We start from the raw sequence: 23,855 nt of genomic DNA, 5'->3' as shown, positions 1-23,855 counted from the left end.
TTCACCGTGTTAGCCAGGATGGTCCTGATATCCTGACCTTGTGATCCGCCCGCCTCAGCCTCCCAAAGTGCTGGGATTACAGGCGTGAGCCACCGTGCCCAGCCCAATCCCAGTCATCTTTAAGTTCTATTACTCTAATAAATGCTTTGTTTAGAAATAAACATCAAACCTCTATGTAGTAAGATATTTTCATCATCATTCCCTGAAATAGGCCAAGAGGATGAAATGGCTGAATCAGTTTCATGCTGTTGGCCTATTTTTGTAACCTCGCCTAAAATAAAAAAGAAATTTATTTACACATTTAAGGTTTTAAAAAATTTTCAGGGTTCATGTGATTATTTAATACATTCATATGTAAACCAAAAATAAAATTCTAAGCCCTCCAACTAGCTAAGTGGACCCTGCTTCTTGGCCAAGGGGATCCAAAGTAAACCTGAGAAACTGGTTCAGGCCATGATGGGCAAAAAGGCGTAGGACATGCCTCATTATATTTTCTTCCCTTTGGAATTCAGGCACAACAGATCAGCATTAACATTAAGATAAAGAGACTTCAAGACAGACAAAACAGACTCTTTGTAGCAGTAAGACACCAGATGCTGACCTGACTCTAGTATAGCATCACATGACAGACAGCAGGCGCTGAAAGAAATTGAAGCATTTTATTCCAAAATATATCTCTCTGACATATTTTGAAACAGACCCGCAAAGCTGTCTCTGGTGGGGAAAATCTACATTCTATAAAGGATCCCCTTCCTTTCCTAGTTCTTTTGCTGATCCAGGAGAGATTTAACTAAGAGTCTAGCACCTTTTACAATCTGATAAGAGACATTTGCCACCTTTTTTTGTTGTTGTTGTTGAGACAGAGTTTTGCTCTTGTTGCGTAGGCTGGAGTGCAGTGGCACGATCTTAGCTCACTGAAACCTCTGCCTCCTGGGTTCAAGTGATTTTCTTGCCTCAGCCTCCTGAGTAGCTGGGATTACAGGTGCCTGCCACGACGTCCAGTTAATTTTTTTGTATTTTCAATAGAGACAGGGTTTCATCATGTTGGCCAGGCCTGTCTCAAACTCCTCATCTCGGGTGATCCACCCACTTTAGCCTACCAAAGTGTAGGGATTACAGGCATGAGCCACCACCCCCGGCCTTGCTGTCTATTCTCTCTGAAGCCTGCTACCTGGAGGCTTCATCTACACAGGAAGAACTGTGGCCTCCACAACCCCCTATCTTGACCCATACACTCCTTTCTACTGATTCCAGGTCTTTTTTTGTTTCTTTCTTTTCCTTTTTTTTAGATGGAGTCTTGCTTTGTTACCCAGGCAGGAGTGCAGTAGCACAATCTTGGCTCGCTGCAATCTCTGATTCCCAGGTTCAAGCGATTCTTGTGCCTCAGCCTCCCAAATTGCTGGGATTACAGGCACCCACCACCTTGCTTGGCTGATTTTTTTTAGTAGAAACAAGGTTTCACCATGTTGGCCTGGCTGGTCTCGAACTCCTGACCTCAGGTGATCCACCTGCGTTGGCCTCCCAGAGTGCTGGGATTACACGTAAGCCACCACACCAGGCCTAATTCCAGGTCTTTAGATAATAACTCTTTCAACCAATTGTCAATCAGAAAATCTTTGAATCCACCTTTGACCTGGAAGGCTGTCCCCATATTGATTGATGTCTGCCTGTAACTTCTATCCCCTTAAAAGGTGTAAAATCAGGCTGTAACCTACCCACCTTGGGCACACGTTTTCAGGACCTTTTGAGATTATGTCCCAGGCCTTGGTCGCTCATATTTGGCTCAGAATAAAACTCTAAATATTTTACAAAGTTTGACTCTTTTCATCAACATATAATTCGTAAAACTCAAATCAGTGTAAATGGGATATCCTGACTTCCTTTTTATTCTAGTTAAAGCTACTGTTACCTGATATAATTTTCCCATAAAGCATTGTTTTAACTAACAAAGTCATTGAATTTTGAAAAATACATCTTTTCTAGTGACCTCACAAATAAATAGGTCTATTTTATTATTGAAACAGAAACAAGCAAATATTCTTTTCCAAAAACCTTTTTTATTTAAAAAAGTTTCTACAAAAATAGGGATGGAGTTTCACCATGTTGCCTTGGCTGGTATCGAACTCTTGGGCTCCAGTGATCCACCCACCTCGGCCTCCCAAAGTGCTTGGATTACAGGTGTGAGCCACTGTGCCTGACCAGAATCAAGCGAATATTCTTAATTGGAACATGTGCGAAACAGCAGTACTGAAGTCCAACTGCATAGCAGATCTCCTCCACTACACTCTTTCTTCGAAACTTCAGCAATATTTCTGTGCCTCTTCCACATCTGTTGATCTGTGCATCAGAATTTGCTGACAAAACCGTGTATTCTATTTTGTAGCTATATTGTTTTCTATGCATTATTTTAGCTATTTTTACCACATCAGGAAGACTGTTTTTCTACTGGTATGTAGTTTTTGCCTTAAGCAATTATGTTTTTAAAAACCCTCAAAACAGGCTCTTAAATACTCAGTTTACTAAAATCTTGGACTAGATTTAGTAATGCGTAATTTTAAACACTGCTAAAACATTTTAAACTATTTGTATTCATGTTGTGAATATTTAGATTTTAAATATCTTGCTAATTATGATGGTCTCATATCATCAAGTATTACCATAAGGCACAATCTATGCTTAGGATCAGGTTTTTCTTTAATGCTAATGGTTGTAAGTTTGTATTTCACATAGTCTCCTGAAGAATTTTATGTTTTTGTCTGACTTCTCAGTCTACATAGATTGTCACTGTTTTACTTCATAATTAGCACATGGTAGCAGGAAAAGAAGTGTTAACCCTGTCATATCTTATTGTCTGCTTACACCTGCATTAATTGAATTATTTCTAGGCTGGGAGCAGTAGCTCACTCCAGTAACACCAGCACTTTGGGAGGCTGGGGTGGGAGGATCCCCTGAGGCCAAGAATTTGAGACCAGCCTGGACAACATAGTGGGACCCTCATCTCTGTATATTAAAAATAAGAAATTTCTTTAGTTTTTCTGCCCATTTGGTAAAGGTTAACTCAGTTAAAACAAAATAATTTAATCCGTAAACCCACTTCATCAAGTGAGCGTATATAAACTCCAGTCCCTTGACATAAGCCTATAGTGGATTAAACGGGCCAAGCACCATGGTTCACACCTGTAGTCCCAGCTACTTCAGAGGCTGAGATAGGTGGATTGCTTGAGCACAGGAGTTCAAGGCTGCAGTGAGCTTTGATTTTTTTCACTGCACTCCAGCCTGGGTGACAGAAAAAAAAAAAAGGAGTGGTGAATTACCAGCGAGGGGGCCTTTGTGGACCTTCCCCCCTTCCCTCAGGATATGTCATAGACTACACAGAAAATGGGACTCTCTGACATTCAGATTGAACAAAGAAGCCAGTGTCAATCTATATCTAAATTATTGGTCAAACTCAATTTTTTTTTAAAGATAAACAATATCTTGGGATGCTGATAATTTTTCCTCTTACCCATGGATCTCAGGCTTCTCACCTTAGCAGCCACCATTCTAGAGCATGAACCATTTTCTGGTGACTTCTATGTAAGTTCTTTCTGCCCATTCCACTGGTTCAGATGAGGACTTCACAGGAATGGATATCTGGACTAAATAAAACCCTTGAGTCAGGGAAAACCCCAGACTTGCCATGGCATTTAACAGAGACCGGTACTTAACAGAGCTTGAATATTTAGTTATTTATTTATTTAATTTATTTAATTTTATTTATTTTATTTTATTTTTGAGACGCAGTCTCGTGCTCTGTCGCCCAGGCTGGAGTGCAGTGGCCGGATCTCAGCTCACTGCAAGCTCCGCCTCCCGGGTTTACGCCATTCTCCTGCCTCAGCCTCCAGAGTAGCTGGGACTACAGGCACCTCGCCTGGCTAGTTTTTTGTATCTTTTTAGTAGAGACGGGGTTTCACCGTGTTCGCCAGGATGGTCTTGATCTCCTGACCTCGTGATCCGCCCGTCTCGGCCTCCTAAAGTGCTGGGATTACAGGCTTGAGCCACCACGCCCGATCTTAATCTTCCGATCTTAATCTTTTTTTTTTTTGAGAGTCTCACTCTCTTGCCCAGACTGGAGTGCAGTGGCACAATCTCAGCTCACTGCAACTTCCACCTCCTGGGTTCAAGCAATTTTCCTGTCTCAGCCTCCCAAGTAGCTGGGACTACAGGCATGCACCACCATGCCCGGCTAAATTTTGTATTTTTAGTAGAGACGGGGTTTCACTGTGTTGGCCAGGTTGGTCTCCAACTCCTGACCTCAAATGATCCACCTACCTTGGCCTCCAAAAGTGCTGAGATTACAGGCATGAGCCACCATGCCTGGCTAGAGCTTGAATTTTTAAGGCTATCTACTCCCTTCGCCCCCACAATAGTTCAGGCCTCCTTTCAGGGATATTTGTGAAGATACATCTGTGATTCCCAAAGTCAAAAGTTTCTTAATAAATTCCAGCCCCATTTAAACTGACCAACCTTACAGTCCAGCCTAAGGGCTGAGAAGACATGCACTTAAGCTACGGAACTAGCCCAGCCTTCCTCCCAAAAAGGAAATGGCTAAATTTAAGTCAAAGAGACATCGCAAATGATAGAATCATCTTTTCTTTGGTGAACAAAGAGCCCTGAATTAGGGACCTGAAGGATGAGTCAGCTATTATACCATCCCTGCAGCCCTGGCATCCGAGGAGATCCATACAATTCAACATTGTTGCTTCATACAATTCAACATTGTTATTCCAAGTTATCAAAAAAGCCACTAGTAAGGCCAGGCCTGTAACACCAGCACTTTGGGAGGCCGAGGTGGGTGGATCACTTGAGGTCAGGGGCTCGAGACCAGCCTGGCCAACATGATGAAGCCGTGTTCCACTAAAAATACAAAAAATTAGCCGGGCATGGTGCGCACCTGTCGTCCCAGCTACTCGGGAGCTGGAGGCAGAAGAATCGCTTGAACCCATGAGGCAGAGGTTGCAGTGAGCCAACCAAGATTGTGCCATTGTGTTCTGTCCAGCCTAGGTGACAGAGCGAGACTTTGTCTCAAAAAAATAAAAAATAAAAAGGCCACTAGTATCAGAGCTTCAGAACATTTTAAAAACAGTATAACAAACTCTCATCCTCAAAATCTTTGGAGAAAGATCACATCTCAAAGAATCCCATGAAGAAATCTATATAACTGTTTAAACGCTTTGCTTCATTTTACATTGTACAAAAGAGTTACATATTTGGGTCCTTAAATAGCAGATACTGTTGTCCTCCAGCAAGAGGTCCCCTTTTGTTATTGGTGCCCTCCAACACCAAAAGAGGCGAGCACAAGTCTGTTCATTTCTGTGCTTTGCAAACCCAGGTGGAATGGGAGTGAAGTTCATTAGGAATGGCTCACCTACGCATTGCAGTTGGTTACCTGCCTCTGCTTCCTCAGTAACTAAGAGAGGGCCAAGGGCCAAGCAGGTGCCAAAGCTTGAAGTTCAAAAACCTTTGGAGGCAGAAGAAGGAAAAAAAAAAAAAAACCGAGAGTCATGTGAGGGCATTTGGTGCTCAAAATGAGAGAATAAAAATGTTCATAACTTAGTACCTGGACACAAAAGATAAAGTAGAAGTCAGGATTGCTGAAAATGGCCCAGGGGGTGCCTATAAATAGAAGGGTATGAGGTTGGACCAGTAACACTATAACTACACTAAAATGCTTTTATCTTTCTTCTCTGTATGGTTTACAATTACCATTACAATTTCTGAAAGTAGTGCTAAGAGTTTAAGAGCGAGTGTCTTACGTGGGTATTTGGGTTTTCCATCTTCCATGGCTGCAGTTAATCACCCAGGGGCTGCACTGCACCCGTTCAGAAAGGTTGTGTCCAGGGTACCAGAGGAGGAGCAGGTCACTGGGATAAAATTAAAGAGCATCTCTGGATCTGGCTCTGAAACCTCAACCCCCTTTAAATGATGGCAAGTTGCTCCTTTTATGGAATCTCTTCCCTCATAAAAACAAGTGGACCCTGAAAAGCAGCTGTGCATGTGGCTTTCAACAATGAGCTGTGGGCTGCGATGGAGGGTGTGGCCAGGCTTGCCAGTTTTCTGAAAGAACTCACCCCACTGGTCATTGTAGTGTTGGAAATTGTCCTGCTGCTCACTCACTCTTTCCTTAAATGGCTTCTGATTCCAGGCTAGAGTTAAAGAAACTGGGGACGAATAACTCCCCTCTGTCATCCATCATGAAGAGCTTAGCACAGGCGGATTTCTCAGATCAGCTCCTCATTCATTAACGCGGCGCCTGAGGGCTGAGGCTGTGTGTGTGAAGGGACCACAGGAAAAAACACCAGTCACAGAGAGGAGAGGATAGCTCAGATGTTGCCATTCAAGAGAGTTCTGAAGGCCGAAAACATCAGCAGAACAGCACAGCAGTGAAACACACACAGCCTGTGAATAATAAACTGGACTGGAGCTCCCAGCACTTTTCTCTCACTTTGCTCGATTTCAACCACAAGATGGCAGGCGACGGCCCTCAGATCCTCACAGCTTGTCAGATGTCACTCCTAAGAGGTGAGGAAAGCAAGCTCCCACTCTCCTCTCTAATGGCCATCACCACACTCTTAGGAGGCAGCTATAAGCTACACTCATAGATATTCTATGTTTTTATGTAAATAATAAACTGTTAAAAAACCATCCTAATTTCATTAGTTATTTTTATTATTATTTTTTGAGATGGAGTCTTGCTCTGTTGCCCAGGCTAGAGTGCAGTGGTGCAATCTCGGCTCACTGCAACCTCCACCTCCCGGTTCAAGCAATTCTCCTGCCTCAGTCTCCTGAGTAGCAGGGACTACAGGTGCGTGTGCCACCACGCCCAGTTAATTTTTTGTATTTTTAGTAGAGATGGGGTTTCACTGTGTTGGCCAGGCTGGTTTCGAACTCCCGACCTCAAGTGATCCACCCACCTCGACCTCCCAAACTGCTGCCATTACAGGCATTGAGCCACTGCGCCCGGCCTCATTAGTTGTTATTTATGATGTGAAAGAAAAAGTTCTAGAATTTGAGTCAGAGGGCATGAATTCTAGGCCTCGCACTTCTCTAAGATGATACTTGACCCCAGGAAACCACCCCCTGAAGCCTCAGTTTCCACTTTGGTACAATAAGAAAACAGGACTTGAATGAACCCTGGGATACCTTCCAGAAACCAAGTCTTGGAGTGAAACAGCATGTGCAGCAGCAGTCTGAAAGGAACGAAGCGGGTCAGGAATGAGCGGGTCACCAACAAACAGTCCGTAATGCTTCATTTACACTTCATCCTTGGGGAATGGGCTGTTCCACACGGCAAGTTTTCCACATAATTGAATTTTAAATGCTGAAACTTGTTTTCCTGTTAACGTGTAAGGGAAATCTTTCTAAAGTGTATTACATGCTTCTCTGGCTTTTTAAACAGCAAGCTGAGTATAATTTCACCTTTCCTTAATGTCTCTAAGTCATCGTGATGACGACCTCTTACTGTATATCCAGTCCTGCATAGAGCATCAGGCACCTTTGGGCATATTCAGGTAGGCAGGACCCTTATGCTAAATGTCCCCAGAGACTATAGTATCAAGCTATAATTGGCAATTCTTCCTCTCTACCATCTCCTACCTACATCACTACCTGCAGTCATTTCTCCAAGTAACATGTTCTAGCAGCCTCTTGACACTGTTTAAAATCTACTATAATCCAGACAGAACTCAAGGTTGCCATGGGTAACCAGAGTCTAAGCTTGCAACAACCCTAAATTTAATTTTACATACAAGTTCAAGGAAGCGGGTACTGTGCTGAAGGTGACTTCTGACTAGAGCTGACATTCCACTGGTCCTCACAGCATGTCATACTTCTGTACCAATTGGTCTGTCGCCCTGAGCCCCCCAGCCCCCTCCTGCCAGCCCAGCATCCTGGCCCCTCTTCTGGGACCACACAGACTTCTCACACTCCAGGAACTCAAAGGTGCCGTCAGTCCCTGCAGGCTCCGGGACCCGGTTCTTCCATGTGCCAGCATCCCTTCCAAATGGTGGCTCCCCGTGCCATGCCACTCACTCAATATTGGAATGAACCCCAGTGTCTGGACCAAAGATTATTCTTTGTCTTCCCTGTGGAGTGAAAGGGCAGAGTTTGAGGCTCTTCTCTCTCCCTCAAACTCAAAGGGATTTTCTTAGGTGTACGCTATGCTCTGGGTCCAGGTTGCCTGAGGCTGACGGGGTGGGTGTTAAAAGTTACCTCTGGCTGAACATCTACCATGTGCCAGATGCTGTATTCAGTACATTAGGTAAATCATCTGTCATCCACTCAACAATCCTTCTACGGAAATAGCAGCAACAGCCTGTGGCTGAGGTCAACTGCCCCCGTCACACAGTCAGTAAGTGGGTCCAGAAGCCAGACTCACCTCTCCGAGGCCCACATTCTTTGCGCTGTGCTGTGCTCACATTTATTAATGTACAAAGATGGCCAGGTGTGGTGGCTCATGCCTGTAATCCTAGCACTTTGGGAGCCTGAGGCACGTGGATCACCTGAGGTCAGAGGTTCAAGACCAGCCTGGCCAACATGGTGAAACCCTGTCTCTACTAAAACTACAAAAAATTAGCAGGGCGTGGTGGCACACGCTTGTAATTCCAGCTACTCGGGAGGCTTAGGCAGCAGAATCACTTAAACCCAGGAGGCAGAGGTTGCAGTGAGTCGAGATCGTGCCATTGCACTCCAGCCTGGGCAACAAGAGTGAAACTCTGTCTTAAAAAAAAAAAAAAAAAAAAAATACAAAGACGCCCAAAGTTTACATTCTGCAAAAATGCATTTTAAGTGAAAAGACTTACTTTTCAGAAAAGACATTTGTTTCTGTTTTGGTGTGTGGGTTTTGTTTTAATTAATTCCATATTTTGCGACCAATTTGGAACAATCTGTCCTTAGGGAACAGATCTGGTTTACTTATAGAAAGCTAGGGAGTGACTGGAATTACAAAGTATTCCTTTGTAGGAACGAATCTAGAAAACCTTCCCAGTTCTCCCTGCACCACACAAGTAAGTAGAACATTCCAGAAAGTCCCCAGAGCAGATGTGATGGAGCTCACAAACAAAAACTTTCCTCCATGAGTTATCAGCTATGCCTACAAGATGGGGCACGTGACATCAAACACCACGAATACCTCCCCTTCCCAGAAAGTTCTCTAGAAGTTCCCACCAGGAGGAAGCTGCTACCACTCAAAAGAATGAAGGATTCCCAGGGTTACTAGGGATCACGAGTGTCAGCCAGTGAGACGGTAGGAATCAGGAATTGGGTCTGTAATTGGGAGGCAGTCACAGGTTTAGGCTCTAAACCGGGTCTGGGGTACAGAAGGTCTGTCAACCCATGGCCTTGAATTTTCTGTTCTTTCTCCAAGGATGGACATTCCAAATTGACCCTAAACTAACTTTTGAAATAAGCAAATCATGACCTCATCTTCCACATATTGTAACTGCTCCTTTCATACTTAACACACACATGGTTCTCAGAGTGTCCTCATCAAAAAAACATCCACAGTGCTCTAAAGTGCCCAGTGTCAGGGAGGAAATCATCCGAAGAATGGACTCCTATAAGATGATGGGACAAAATGGCACCTCTACTAGTAGTTTTCTAGGGTGACCACAGGAGGCTTAAGCAACAGGGATTTACTGTGTCACAGTTCTAAATGTGAGACGCTGGAGCTCAAGGTGTCAGCAGGGCCAAGCTCCCCTAGTTTGGAGAGGCTAGGAGAGGGTCTGTACCAAGCCTCTCTCCTACCTTCTGGTTGATCCTTGGCTTTCAGCAGTATAACTCCAATCACACATGGTGTTACTCCTGTGTAAGTCTGTGTCCAAATTTGCCCGTTTTAAAAAGACAACAGTTATCCTGGAATAGGAGCCAACCTACTCCGGTAGGACCTCATCTTAACTAATTATTCCTGCAATGACCCTATGTCTAAATAAGGTCATATTCCGGGGGCTAGGACTTCAACATATGAATTTTGGGGGGACATAATTCAACCCGTAACATCATCTAAGGTCGTTCTGAATTCAAAATCAAACTCCAGACAGGGAGCAGAACAGACTGCAAAAGAGTGCCTCATATGACAAGCCGTACATGCTAGTATGGACCATTTATCATGCTGGCAGGTAAGTTGGTATGTTGACCCCTAAAACCCACTGCTTACAAGTAAGAGTGAACAGGCAACCATAAACCAAGGAACCATTTGCTTGGGGGCAGAGAGGTACACTGGGGTCTCCACAGAACTCTTAATTTCTACTTACCACTTTTTAAGACAAAATTCACATACGTAGGTGGGAAAATTTAGCATTGAAGGAAACAGTCAAAGAGTGACAAGGAACATTTTGAGAACATTTAAAATACTTTCAACTCCCTACTACCTACATTGCAAAGTGCTTCTAGTCCTGAAGCTTTGGCTAGAGCTAAGTTTGCCAAAAGGAGCCTATATTACAATTGGGCTTCCTTTTGTTTTATTTTATTTATTTTGAGATAGAGTCTTGCTCTGTTGCCCAGGCTGGAGTGCAATGGCGGTGCAATCTCGGCTCACTGCAACATCCACCTCCTGGGTTCAAGTGATTCTCCTGCCTAAGCCTCCCGAGTAGCTGGGATTACAGATATGTGCCACCTGGCTAATTTTTTGTATTTTTAGTAGAGGCAGGGTTTTGCCATGTTGGCCAGGCTGGTCTCAAACTCCTGACTTCAGGTGACCAACCCGCCCCAGCCTCCCAAAGTGCTGGGATTATAGGCATGAGCCACCACGCCTGGCCGGACTTGCTTGCATAAGATGAGGCAGGGGGCTTGTTTTCCTTGTCAGTTTGGGCAGGTAGAAAAGAAGCCTTATAGTTTGTTCTTCTTCATAAGTCATTTTCTTCCCTGGTGTCTGCGATTATACTGAGGAGGTATTTTATGAAGATCTAAACCATCCATGAAATTATGCACCAGATCGCACAAGGATCAAAGTACAGATCCGGTGCAGAAGTTGAGGTAGTACAACGCAGTGGTTAGGAATACAGGCAATGGAGCCAGAAGGACTTGAGTTCAAATCTGCTTTTGCCTCTTACTTAGGTGACCGTGGGCAAGTCATATACAGCCAAGGTTTCTCATCAAAGGCTGTCCTTTATGGAATTGTGGTCGCTATTAAATGAGATAGTGCCTGGCAGACATCCTCTACCGTAGAAACTGCTCAATAAATGGTAATTCTTGCAATTATTCAAGAGAACTAGGGAGTGAAAAATCAAGCTAGTCTGTCTTGTTAACTCCTTGATTGTTATGCGGTAACCGGAGCCCAGGACTTGAGGATTCCGTGCCTCATTACTTGATTCAATTTCAAGCTCTCTTTCATGAAGACCAACCAATAGGTCTTGGCCTTCCCCCTTCTCCTACCACTACATCTCAGTGGCTTCAGGATACACCCTCTTTCACCTGGCTTTTCATCATCTAGCACACACACGGCTGCATCAACACAGAAAGGAACCTCAAAGTCATGACTGTTGACCACTAAACGAGATTTTACTTCCTCAGCTGTGGAAGGTTTCCAGAAGCCCAGTGTTTTCATTATATGTTCTTATTTTCTGTATCCTTTTTTTTTTTTTTTTTTTGGAGGCAGGGTCTTGCCGTGTTACCCAGGCTAGAGTACAGTGGTGCAAACATGGCTCACTGCAGCCTCGACCTCCTGGGCTTAAGCAATCCTCCCACCTCAGCCTCTCGAGTAGCTGGGATTACAGATGTGCACCACCATGCCCAGCTAATTAAATTTTTTTTTTTTTTTTTAAGAAATGGGGCCTTGCCATGTTGTCCAGGCTGGTCTCGAACCCCTGGGCACAAGCAATCTTCCCGTCTCAGGCTCCCGAAGTGCTGAAATTACAGGCGTGCGCTACCTTGCCCCTATTTTCTGTATTCTTGATGCTCTGACATTTGGAGTCTTGAACGTGGACAGGCTGCTCCTCCCAAGGGTAGCTGATTCCTAGAGATAGCAAAGGACTCCCTAGTGAGTAGAGCTTTAACATACAAACCAACCAACCCAGAGCCATACCCAATTATCTCCTTTATCAAACTCACACACCAAGCCAATATTCTCCCTGCCTCAGATCACTCCAGGGCCAGACATCTAGACAACTAAGGCCCACCCATATAGTCTGAAGCCTACTGAAATTATTCAAACTATCCAATCCTAAGCACACTCAGCCACCTACCCTGCCTTCTCTGTTCCTTCCCATGAAAACCTCCATAAAGCCTATGGAGCTGGGTGCAGTGGTTCACATCTATAATCCTAACTTTTGGAGGATGACGTAGGGGGATCACTTGAGGTCAGTTTGAGATCAGCCTGGGCAACATAGTAAGGTACCATCTCTACAAAAAAAGAAAAAAAAGAAAAGCCAGATGCAGTGGTGCACACCTGTAGACATAGTTACTAGAGAGGCTAAGGTGGGAGGATCCTCTGAGCCCAGGAGTTCAAGGCTGCAGTGAGCTAGGATTGTGGCTCTGCACTCCAGCCTGGGTGATAAGAGTAAGATGCTGTCTGTAACAAAAATAAAATAAAATAAAGGCTGTGGGCCATGCTGTCCTCTCTCTTCTCTGCCTCCTCACTGACCCCTGCACTTCCCCATGTAGCCCTGTGTGGTGCGCTATGCCTCCTGTTTCTACAGATCTCAGACTTCGTGACAGCCATTTCCATGTCTGTGTCTCTTACCGTACGTGATTAAAACAAATCTCAAGTATGTTATGGAACAGCCAGTTGCAACAATTATGAATCCCACTGGTCTATTCCCTGACATTTTCTCCTATTCCTATTTCCTAAGCTCCTCAGCTTCAGCTAGTTGAGTCCAGATACCAACAGGCCACACCCATCCAAGCATCTCTTTCGGAGTGCCCAGAAGTGGAGTGGCACATCAAATCGGACATTCGGCTGGGAGTCAGAGACAGAGCCCGAGCCTCGGCTCTGACAGTTATCACTGTGGCATCACAGGAACACTGCTAAAGTTTAGCTCTATGGGCTTCTGGAACAACAATACTAGCCCAGATAGATAAAAAAGTGTTTCACAGATTCACCCCTAGGATTTCAGCATAGGCAGCCACAGCGAACCTCCCTCCCACCCCAATACCACCATCCCAACAAACTTACCCAGGGTCTCAAAGCTAGTTGCTAGAAGACCTTGGAGAGAACCTAGAATCCCAAAGCTAGTCCACTGCTCCCTCCATCACAACACATGTGATCCTTCTTCAGAGCTTCAATAAAGATTCTAGTTCTACGTTCCACCTTCTGTCATGACTCTGGCCCGTCACCCTTCTATTCTTCTTAATCTTCTTTCTTTGCAAAACTGGGCATCATCCTATCACTCCCCTAACAAGTGAATGAAAACATCAAGGAATCTTCCATTGGTAGCTGGAAAGTCATCTCATCCCAGGGGTAGATAGGTTTTCAGAGGCTGGGAAAGAAAACTTTGCCTCCCAAAGGTTCCAGCAACTCCCAAACACTCTCCATTATGGTAGTAATGATGATATTAATACGTATAGAGTACTTACTAGACATAGTGCTAACCCCTTTATATGTTCTATTTCATCATTTAGTCATTGGCATCAATAATCTTAAGATTCCCACTTCACAGATGGGGAATCTGAGGCTAAGAGGTATAATTTTCCCAAGATCAACCAGCTAGTAAAGGGAACCCAAGGAGGCAGCCCCAGTTATCTCTTCTGGAGCTGGAGCTCCTGACTACTTTGTCCTCCTGCTGGATGGCCCCTCCCTGATCTTCCTTCTACCTCTCTATCCAAATCAGCTTCTTTCCAACCAGATAGTTGCAAATGGTAGGGGCTCTTAGGGACCACTTTCAAAGGACTATCTCCAGCTCCATGGCAATCCCCACTTCTAAGCCTGGACCCAGCCTCCAGGAACCTGAGTCACTCTGTCAACTCCTTGTAGCATCTTGATCCTGGTGGTAGTCAGTCTTGCTCCTTTTCTGAGAATAATCTCTAATCCCAAATAAAATCATTTCATCCCTCCTTGAAAATGAGTAGCTCTTCCCAGTAACGGCCAGTCAGGCACCTAGCCATTGGCTAAAAGCATCTCTGCAGTTGAAGGGGCAAACCAAAGGAAATACTGGTGAGAGTGTCTACTGCAAAAGTCCTCACACCTGCCAGCCAGCTCTGTGCTATGTCCTTTCCATGTACTGGATCATTTGAATTTGGACCATGTTGTATGTGCCCGATGACTTCTTGTTGACCCTCCACATCCGATCTCCATTCTTCTCCACCCTGCACTTTGCACCAGGGCACTGACACATTTGGACAAATCAATGGACTCCCCTGTCCCTGGCTTCTGGCTGGTTTCCACTGATGGAAGGCTCTGACACTGGAGGCAGGATGAAGATTAAGGTCAAAGTATTTCTGCTCTGGTTCTCTCCTTGCAGAGTCGCCTTGGATGAGATGTCTCCATCATCCAAAGGTCACTACGTTTCTCAAGGGTGGCCACTCTCTCCTTCTAGGACATAGGAGCCTTACTCCCAGGAGCCCCTGAAAACCTGACAAAATTCATGGATCTCACTCAGAATATCTTCAAATTCTCTTTCCCATCTCTTTCCTATATACCTATCATGAAAACCCTGATGTGTAGTGAAGGGTTAACTCACCAGAGGTTGGGTATTGAGACCATGTGCATTGCAAAGAAAGGACTGGCTCCTGGGAGATAAGATCTAACCCCTTAGAATATCCTCCCTGACAAGAGTGTCTTTGTATACCTGGGGGTATTTGGCCTTGCCAGAGAGTTTATGCTAAGAAAGCAACTTATGGCAGAAGACTTGGGTCATGTGGCATTAGTTTGACTTCTGGAGAGACTGGAGAGGAGTAGCTAAGGTCAACCACACAGGTACTCCATGCTTATATGAAAAATAAGAAAAAACCTTGGACTCCCAAGAAAAAACCTTGGACACCAAGATTCGAGTGAGCATCCCTGGTTGGCGTCAAACATCATTGCTGGGAGAACCGAGCACTGTCTGCACAACTCCACCGGGAAAGATAACTGGAAGCTTCTGCCTGGGCTCTTGGACTCTACTCTCTGTGTCTTTTACATTTGCTGATGTTTATCTGTGTCCTTTCAGTGTAATGAATTGGAACTAGAAATATGACTGCTTTTCTGAGTATGTGAGTCCTAGTTAATCACTGAACCTGAGAATGGTCTTGGGGCCCTTGGGGTTTTGTTCCCCAGTTCACCTGGGAAACACCAAGACAGTCCAATAACTTAATGTGGTGATGGGTGGCCAGAAATATGAAACAGAAAACAGAAATATGCTCAAGAGTATTCAACACACATTCAGATAAGATCAAAGTGGATCTTCCAGGGTGGGGCTTCAGGATTGTGAGTCTGGGAGCCTCATGGTTGCTGGGACTAAGGTGACATGGGACAGGCAGATGAAAACACATCCAAGACCCAGCCTTTGGTGCTCCAATTGAAGATGTGATGCTGTGTTGAATGGATGAGGAGGTTTAAATGAGACATTTCTTATGCCATCAGCTTCTTACTGGCAGGATTCACAAACCTCTGTAGCTGCAGATCTGCACATCAGACATCCGGGAACCACCGGGTTCCTGTGTCCAGTCCCCGTGCCAGCAGGCATTCCCCCTACTTACCTGGCCCCACTGACATCAACTCCAACCATCAGCTGCCCATTCAGCGAGAGGATCTCATCCCGCAGTCGGACCTTCCCACTCTTCCCTGCTGGGCTGTTCTTCTTCAGCTCTGTCACCCAGATGCAGCCCACATCCAGCACAGGACCCTGGTGGGTTTTCCTCTTCTTGCCCCCTCTGCGCTTGTCACCATAGTCCCCGAAAACAGGGATGTTCCCAAAACTGAGGCCCACAGTCTCTGTGTCCCCCAGCTCCTTGGTGAGGTACACAGTACAGATCTCCATTTCGGGGGGGCTGTGATCAGGTGGGACCGTACTCTCATCCACAGCAAAGTTCAGTTGGATGTACTCCTGCAGCTTCTGGATGGCCGCCTGGCACAGCCGCTGCTCCGGCCCGTCCCCACCCTCCTGCAGGCTGTTCTGCAGCCACTGGTAGAGGAGGGGCAGGTGCAGCACGGCATTGTCCTGGGTGATGGGCATGGTGCTCACTCCCAGACACCAGCATCATGAGAGGTCCTGCTCCTGGGGGCCGGACCCCACAGGGCCCCACGTCCCCTGGGATCCCTGGCCATCATCAGCTTTGCCTGTGTTCATGTTCAGGCTGGCAGATGAGCCTAGGGACACCTACTCGAGACTATGCTGTTTGCCTTGGCAGGAGGAAGACAGGACCCAATTACAACAACTGTGGAACAATGGCGCTGGAGTGCTCAACGAGGGAAGGAAGGAAGTGTCTAGCAAGTCCCTGCTGGGTTCATTTCACAGCAGGACCCATGCAAGTGACACGGGAACGGAGGATCCCTCCAGCAGTGGCCATGTGTCCTTCCCTCGGCTCATTCACACCTGGGATAGGAAGAGGAAAAAACAAAAAGCTCCAGTTACAACAGTGAGCCTTCTCACCTAGAAAACATAGCCTCCTGTGTTACAGAAGGACCATGTGTACTTTTCAGGCACCAAGCACAAACCCTAACACCTAACAAAGAACCTAACGCCTCCTCATTCCCCCATGTGGCTCTCTCCCAGACAGATGTCTCTGGAACACTGGCCTTCTCCAGGAAGTTTCCCGGATCAAAGGGAGAAACCAGATGACTTGTGCCAAGACAACCCCCACCAGTATACCATCAAACTCACATCCAACCAGGAGGCTGTGTGACAAGACCCCATGGAAGGCTGTGGAAGGATCTGCATACATTTAAAATCTTACACTCCTAGAAAATGAAAATCCATGTTGATTTGCCTTGGTCAGCCCAGCAGCATACACAGGAGGGCTCTCCATTCCAGAAATATGTTCTGACAACACTACCCAGAGAAGAAAGATCCGATCAACACCAGGGAGAGATCCCGCCTCTGTCCCAGGGCAACACCATTCCTAAACTTCACCATCACATAGATTCAGAGGGAAGTTCGGCTCTTTGCAGCCCAGGTTTTAGTCTCCTCTCTCCATTTCCTTTGGTAAATGGTTAAAACTGACTTATTTCCAGGCCAACCTAAAAGCCATCCCTTCCAGAGAAATGTTTCTCCAAACGCCTGGATGGGAAGACAGGTGCCTTCTTTGCCTTGCTCTTAAACACATTGAATACAGTGGTGACACCAGTCAGCAGATAGCAGGGCCAGTGGCTCCCACCAGAGCTAGAGCCTCACACTCCCTCTGAATTCTGCACGGTACCTGGCACACAATAGGTCCCCAGTGAAAGGTTAATTGAATTCTACTGCCAACTCGCCTTCTCCACCAAAGAAAAATTTCACCTCCATTCTCCATAAACATAGAAAAATGATCCCTTTCATGCTCTTCTCTGAACTTCACTTTCTCCCAGAGAAAGTCAATATAAACTGTGCCATCTAAGGTGGAAAACATTCTCCAGCCTTCTCAGGAAGTGATTTAACAAGGAATAATAATGCATGGGAGAGGTGTCAGAAGCCATGTCAATAATAAATGACCTTATTACTCAGTAACCAAAAAGAAATTTCCAATATAGCGTGCTTTGAGTTTCCAAAGAACTTGAGTGCCAGCTATTAATTAGTTCCAAATAAATCAAAAGCTTAGCAAATATCATCTATATAATCACATGGTTGTTAAAAAGAAATGCAAGGCTGGGTGCAGAGGCTCACTTCTGTAATCCTAGCACTTTGGGAGGGGGAGGCGGGAGGATCACAACGTCAGGAGTTGGAGACCAGTCTGGCCAACATGGTGAAACCCCATCTCTACTAAAAACACAAAACTAGCTGGATGTGGTGGCAGGCGCCTGTAATCCCAGGCACCTGTAATCCCAGACAGGGTTTCACCATGTTGACCAGGCTGGTCACTGTCTTATCCATCAATATATTCACTATGCCAACATAGCACCTACCACATCACAGATTCCCAATAATTTATAAGACATTTTAAAAGATCCTTTACATTAAAATCTTAACAGCCTGTGATTCAAGATGTTAGTCACAGTTCAGATGGCTCCATACATATAAAAACAGTAAATATCAGGCCAGGTGCAGTGGCTCATGCCTGTAATCCCAGCACTTTGGGAGGCCGAGGCGGGAGGATCACCTGAGGTCAGGAGTTCGAGACCAGCCTGGCTAACACGGTGAAACCCCGTCTCTACTAAAAATACCAAAAAAAAAAAAAAAAAAAAAATTAGCTGGGCGTGGTGGCGGGTGCCTGTAGTCCCACCTACTCGGGAGGCTGAGGCAGGAGAATGGAGTGAACCCGGGAGGCGGAGCTTGCAGTGAGCTGAGATCGTGCCACTGCACTCCAGCCTGGGCGACAGAGCCAGACTCTGTCTCAAAAAACAAAACAAAACAAAACAAAACAAAAAACAAAAAACAAAAAAAAAACCAGTAAATATCTTGGGCAAAATGCTATTTAAATAAGTCTGATTAAGGAAAACCAAACTGAAGAGTACTAGGAAATGTTTTCCTGGTGTCAATTTGCATTCATTTGATTTATTCAGCAAGTATTTATCGAACACATATCAAGTCCTTGAACTTGGCACTGGTTATATACCAGCGATAAGGCAAATTCCTTGCCCTGAAGGAATTCATAGTCTAGTGGGGAGAAACATACACGGAAAGTAGTCTGTAATAGGTCTACGATAACACCACCCCCGCCTCCCCCCGCCTCCAGTTTCGTGAGGGTGGTCCAGAGCCTGACATCTCACCCAAGCTGGAACAATCAGGGTTGTTCCCTGAGACCTCAGTACTGCGACTCTGAAAGAGTCCTGGTTTCTACCGTGTGGCAGGAGTCATAGTTTTTGAACTAACGAACTTTTGAATGATTCTATCTCCTGTGTGGATTGAGTAGCAAAGAAAGTCATCCTGCTAAGAAATAAAAGTTGACCGGTGGCGGGCAGAGGCGCAGGACTGGGAGAGAACGCCCCCCGGGTTCCCCATAGCTTTCCCGTCCTCACTTTCCGCCATCCTGGACGGGGCTGCATTGCTGCCCTCGCCCTAACCTGAAAGACAGCATCGATCCTTACAATAAATTACATTGTAAAATTTTGACGACTTTAAAATGAAAGAAAAAAGGTAAAGCGAAACCAAACTAAACAAAACTTTAAACGAAAATACACTTTACCTTGAGTTGTTTTCCACTCTCTGCAACTCCAGTTGTTAATTACTACATTGGAAGTGAGTGAAGCTGATTGGCTCAGCTTGAATCTGATGTCCAATCACTGTTGGCCAAGGGGATGGGGCCGCAGGATAGCAATAGGGCCACTGAAACCCACCCTCAGGCCCTAGAAAGTGGTAGGGGCAGGGGGACAGTTTTCAGAAGAGGAAAAGTTGTTGGAAATACACGGACACCCTCAAAGACACTTAGTCTTATTCTTAGGTGTCCATGGGCTACACAGCCTTTCAATCCCATACCTACACTTGAGGGCTTTCCAGTGATCCTTCTAGTCCTTTATTCCATCAACCCATTCTCCTGGGATTTTTCTATAAACAAGGGAACTAGAAGCATCAATATCCACTTGCAATGATTTGAGATGATTCAGGGCATAAGAAAAGACAGACGATGTTGCGATACTATGAAAAGTGTGGTTCTTCCACAACATCCAATAAAACACTTCAGTGAGCAAAACATTGGCTCAGAGAAGATACAGAACAGCGATCTGCAGTTACAAATACTGACCTCCCTGGATGGCTGGTCTGTGCAAAGGCCTACAAACTTCCCATCTTGAAGATCAATCCATCTCAACAGTGAGCACAATTTTTGGACATAGTGGTTCACTGTAGCAGCCCCGTCCACTTTTGTGTATCATAAATAATTCTCCAATTAGATTCCCATCTCAAGCAAATAGCTGTGATAAATTTAAATTAATTTTGAGTCACTTGAAGCTGACAACCTTAGCATTCAAAATAAATGCTTCTGTTACTGAGATAATTTACTGATATGGTGTTAAAATCTACCAACTTTCTTGTATACTGTCTCAGCTAAGCCATGCATTCTCAGTAGGTGACATTACTCACAAGGGGGTGAAAAGTAGATGAGGGAGGCAAAAAAGTCTTAGATGCTGTAATGGTTAGCAGACCCCTCCTCCTCCTACCAAAGCTCAATCCTACCTGACAAAATCTTATTCCTTAGTATTTTCTCATGTTACAGAGAAGTTTAATTTTTCTCCAGGCAGGGATGTGAAGACGATAAAAGGGTTGAGAACCAATGAACTAACTGAAGCTAATCATCTCCTATAGGCCGAGGGTCACTCAAAATTCAGAGCCTAGATCCTTAATGTGGCTGGGGGTATAAAAGGATCCTCTGGTTTATCTAGACCTTGCCTTAAAATCAGATTCACACCGGGCTGTCATGTACTAGCTCTCCCTTTCACATGTCCTGGATTCTAGACGTTCTCCTATTCTAACCTCTGCTAAATTCCAAGTTCCTCCACCTTCACATAATCCTCCTATGCTCTGGGCTGGGTTCCCCTTCTCACTTTTAGAAAATGCTATAATTTTAAAAGGAAACCAACTTTGTGTACACCTGCTATGGACCCACAAAAATTAAAAATAAAAAAAATTTAAAAATAAACCAACCACGGGTCAGGCGTGATGGCTCACGCCTGTAATCCCAGCACTTTGGGAGGCCGAGGTGGGCGGATCACCTGAGGTTGGGAGTTCGAGAGCAGCATGGCCAACATGGTGAAACCCTGTCTCTACTAAACAAAATACAAAAAAGTGGCCAGGCATGGTTGTGGGCGCCTGTAGTCCCAGCTACTCGGGAGATTGAGGCAGGAGAATGGTGTGAACCTGGGAGGCAGAGCTTGCAGTAAGCCAAGACTTCACCACTGCACTCCAGCCTGGGCGACAGAGAGAGACTCCTCAAAAACAAAAAAAAAAGAAACCAACTATGATTAAATATCTACTATTAATTCATTCAACAAATATTCACTGAGTGTCTATCATGTGCTGGGTCCTAAACAAAACAATGTTCCTACAAAGTTTCAGGAAGCCTGTGTTCTGAAGATGGTGAATTATTAAACAAATGCAAAATACTATGATGTCAGATGGTGACAGAACTGTGATGGTAACTATGGTAATGTCACAGGATAGTGAGAAGGTGACATTTGACAGACTGAAATTGTGCCCCAAAGAGTTAAAGAAACCAATAACAGATATTTTTGTGTTGGTAGGATGATAGACTTTTTTTAAAAAAGTAACTTGCTGAAACACTAAAACTCCCTGAACCTGAGCTTTAAGAACTGGCTGAAATTGCTTCAAACTAATATGGCCACCTGGAGTTTGCATAGAATGAGCACGCTGAAATCACGGCCTGAATTTCCACCACATTTCATATTAACTCCGCTCAAATTTGCACACGTAACCCATGAGTTAGCACGAAGAGACAACTGTACATGTCCAAGGGACTTTCCAGACCACCTGTTTCCTTCAACTTCCAATATAAAGCTTTTTACATTTTTTTTGAGACAGTCTTACTCTGTTGCCCAGGCTGGAGTGCAATGGCGCGATCTTAGCTCACTGCAACCTCCGCCTCCCAGGTTTGAGCGATTCTCATGCCTCAGTCTCCCGAGTAGCTGCACTTACAGGCGCAGGCCACCATACCCAGCTAAGTTTTTGTATTTTTAGTAGAGATGGGGTTTTGTCATGTTGGCCAGGCTGGTCTCGAACTCCTAATTTCAAGTGATCCACCTGCCTCAGCCTCCCAAAGTGCTGGGATTACAGGCATGAGCCACTGCACCTGGCCAATATAAAGCTTTTCTCGTGCATGGGGCAGTCAGCCTCTCTTGCTCGATAACAAGTCTGGAATGAAGTGAGACACTGAGCCACAAGAATATCTGTGGGAAGGTTGTTCTAGGCAGAGGGAACTGCAAGTGCAAAGGCCCTGAGGTGCAGACTTGCCTGGCTGCCCAAGGATGAAAGAGGACAGATGTAGCTACAGAAGAAATGAGGGGGAGGTGCTCCCACCGTGCTAGGAGCTTCCTTGTTTTCTTCTTCTGTCCCCTCAACCCCCACCCCACAATCCTCACAACCACCTTATAAAACAAGGATATCTGGCTGTATTTTACCAACATTGGCTAATGCTTTCTGAGCATAACTGTGTGTGAGACACTGTTCTAAATAAGCACCTTTGGCTGGCCCCCGGTGGCTCACGCCTGTAATCCCAGCATTTTGGGAGGCCAAGGTGGGCGGATCACCTGAGGTCAGGAGTTCAAGACCAGCCTGGCCAACATGGTGAAACCCCATCTCTACTAAAAATACAAAATTAGCTGGCTGTGGTGGCGCACACCTGTAATCCCAGCTACTAGGGAGGCTGAGGCAGGAGAACTGCTTGAACCGGGGAGGCGGAGGCTGCAGTGAGCTGAGATCACAACACTGCACTCTCGCCTGGGCGAGACAGAGTAAGACTGTCTCAAAATAATAATAATAAAATAAAATAAATAAGCACCTTCCATGGATTACCTTATTTAACTGCCACAGCAGTGCTGCAGGAGGCACTGTTCTCCCTTTTATAGGCCAAGATAAATAATGGAATCAAAGGCTGGGTGCAGTGGTTCACGCCTGTAATCCCAGCACTTTGGGAGGTTAAGGTGGGTGGATCACCTGAGGTCAGAAATTCGAGATCAGCCTGGGCAACACGGTGAAACCCTGTCTCTACTAAAAATATAAAATTAGCTGGGCATGGTGGTGTGCACCTGTAATCCCAGCTACTTGGGAGGCTGGGGCATGAGAATTGCTTGAACTCAGGAGGCGGAAGTTGCAGTGAACTGAGAGTGTGCCACTGCACTCCAGCCTGGGCCACAGAGCGAGACTCTGTCTAAACAAAACAAAACAAAACAAAGAAACCCATAATAATAGAATCAAAATGGCGAACTAAGGTCTCACAGTTCATAAGTAACAGAGCCAGGACTAGCACCCAGACCCACTGGACTTGGCTTTGCTCCTTGTACATCAGCCTGCTGCTTGCCTGCTTCTGATGATCTTGCCCCCTGAACTATACCTGACTTACCCAGGCCAGCAACACAGCCTGGTGGTCCCTGCTCCTCAGCCATGCATGGGCCTCATATGATAAACATGTAGTTTGTGTCAGAAGCGTGTGGCTCTCTAGCTGATATTCATTCTCTCTTCCTTTATTTTGTTGGGAGTGGCAATGAATTAAACTAAAATGCAGTCTCTCTTGGAGGTATGGATAGCTATACAACATAATTCTGGCCAATGGGATGAAAGAGGAAATTGTGTTGGTAGGGTTATACCAACATTCCTTCAGGAAAGAGCAGAAATGAGAGGAAAAATAAACCCCTGTGTTGTTAAGTCACCATTATCTGGATTTTACCAATCCAACCAATTGTCTGAATTACACCCCAAACACAGAATTCAGAGAACCTATACTATGGAATGAGATGAGCAAGAGGGGTCAGGAAGCAGATGTTAAGGCCTTGAAACTTGCAGACTGGAAAGTGTTGACCCTAGCTGTTAAACGTGAAGTATCTGGTCAAATTGCCTACTGCTGGATGTTGCAAAGTCATTTACATGTTGACTGAGTTTGTGCAGTTAGGAAAAATGGTAAGAAAAATTTAGAATATTGGTAGGTGTTCTTTCTGCTCTTTTTTAACCTTTTTTTTTTTTTTTTTTTTGATATGGAGTCTCGCTCTGTTGCTCAGGCTGGAGTGCAGTGTACTTGCCAAGAAAACAAGCAAGACAGGGCATCATGAGTCTATCTGCAAGATGAGTGTGGTCTAAGTCCTTAACTATTAAGAAATTTTGGGGTTT

At 45.2% G+C, this 23,855-nt stretch overlaps 1 protein-coding gene across 1 annotated transcript in view; it reads right to left on the bottom strand.

The window, feature by feature from the left end:
• The window catches only part of PDZD2 (PDZ domain containing 2), a 438,467-nt gene that overhangs the window by 316,509 nt on the left and 98,103 nt on the right, over nucleotides 1-23,855 (bottom strand). Inside the window, exon 2 of the mRNA XM_011952551.1 lies at nucleotides 15,649-16,484. Within this exon, the coding sequence (XP_011807941.1) occupies nucleotides 15,649-16,124 (476 nt within the window). The 5' untranslated portion in view covers nucleotides 16,125-16,484. The remainder of the gene's footprint in view (nucleotides 1-15,648; nucleotides 16,485-23,855) is intronic.

Source organism: Colobus angolensis, unplaced genomic scaffold (assembly GCF_000951035.1).
Source record: "Colobus angolensis palliatus isolate OR3802 unplaced genomic scaffold, Cang.pa_1.0 Scaffold341, whole genome shotgun sequence".
NCBI classification, from domain to species: Eukaryota; Metazoa; Chordata; class Mammalia; order Primates; family Cercopithecidae; genus Colobus; species Colobus angolensis.
Note: the sequence above shows the minus strand (reverse complement) of the source record. Positions and strands in the feature narration are given on the sequence as shown.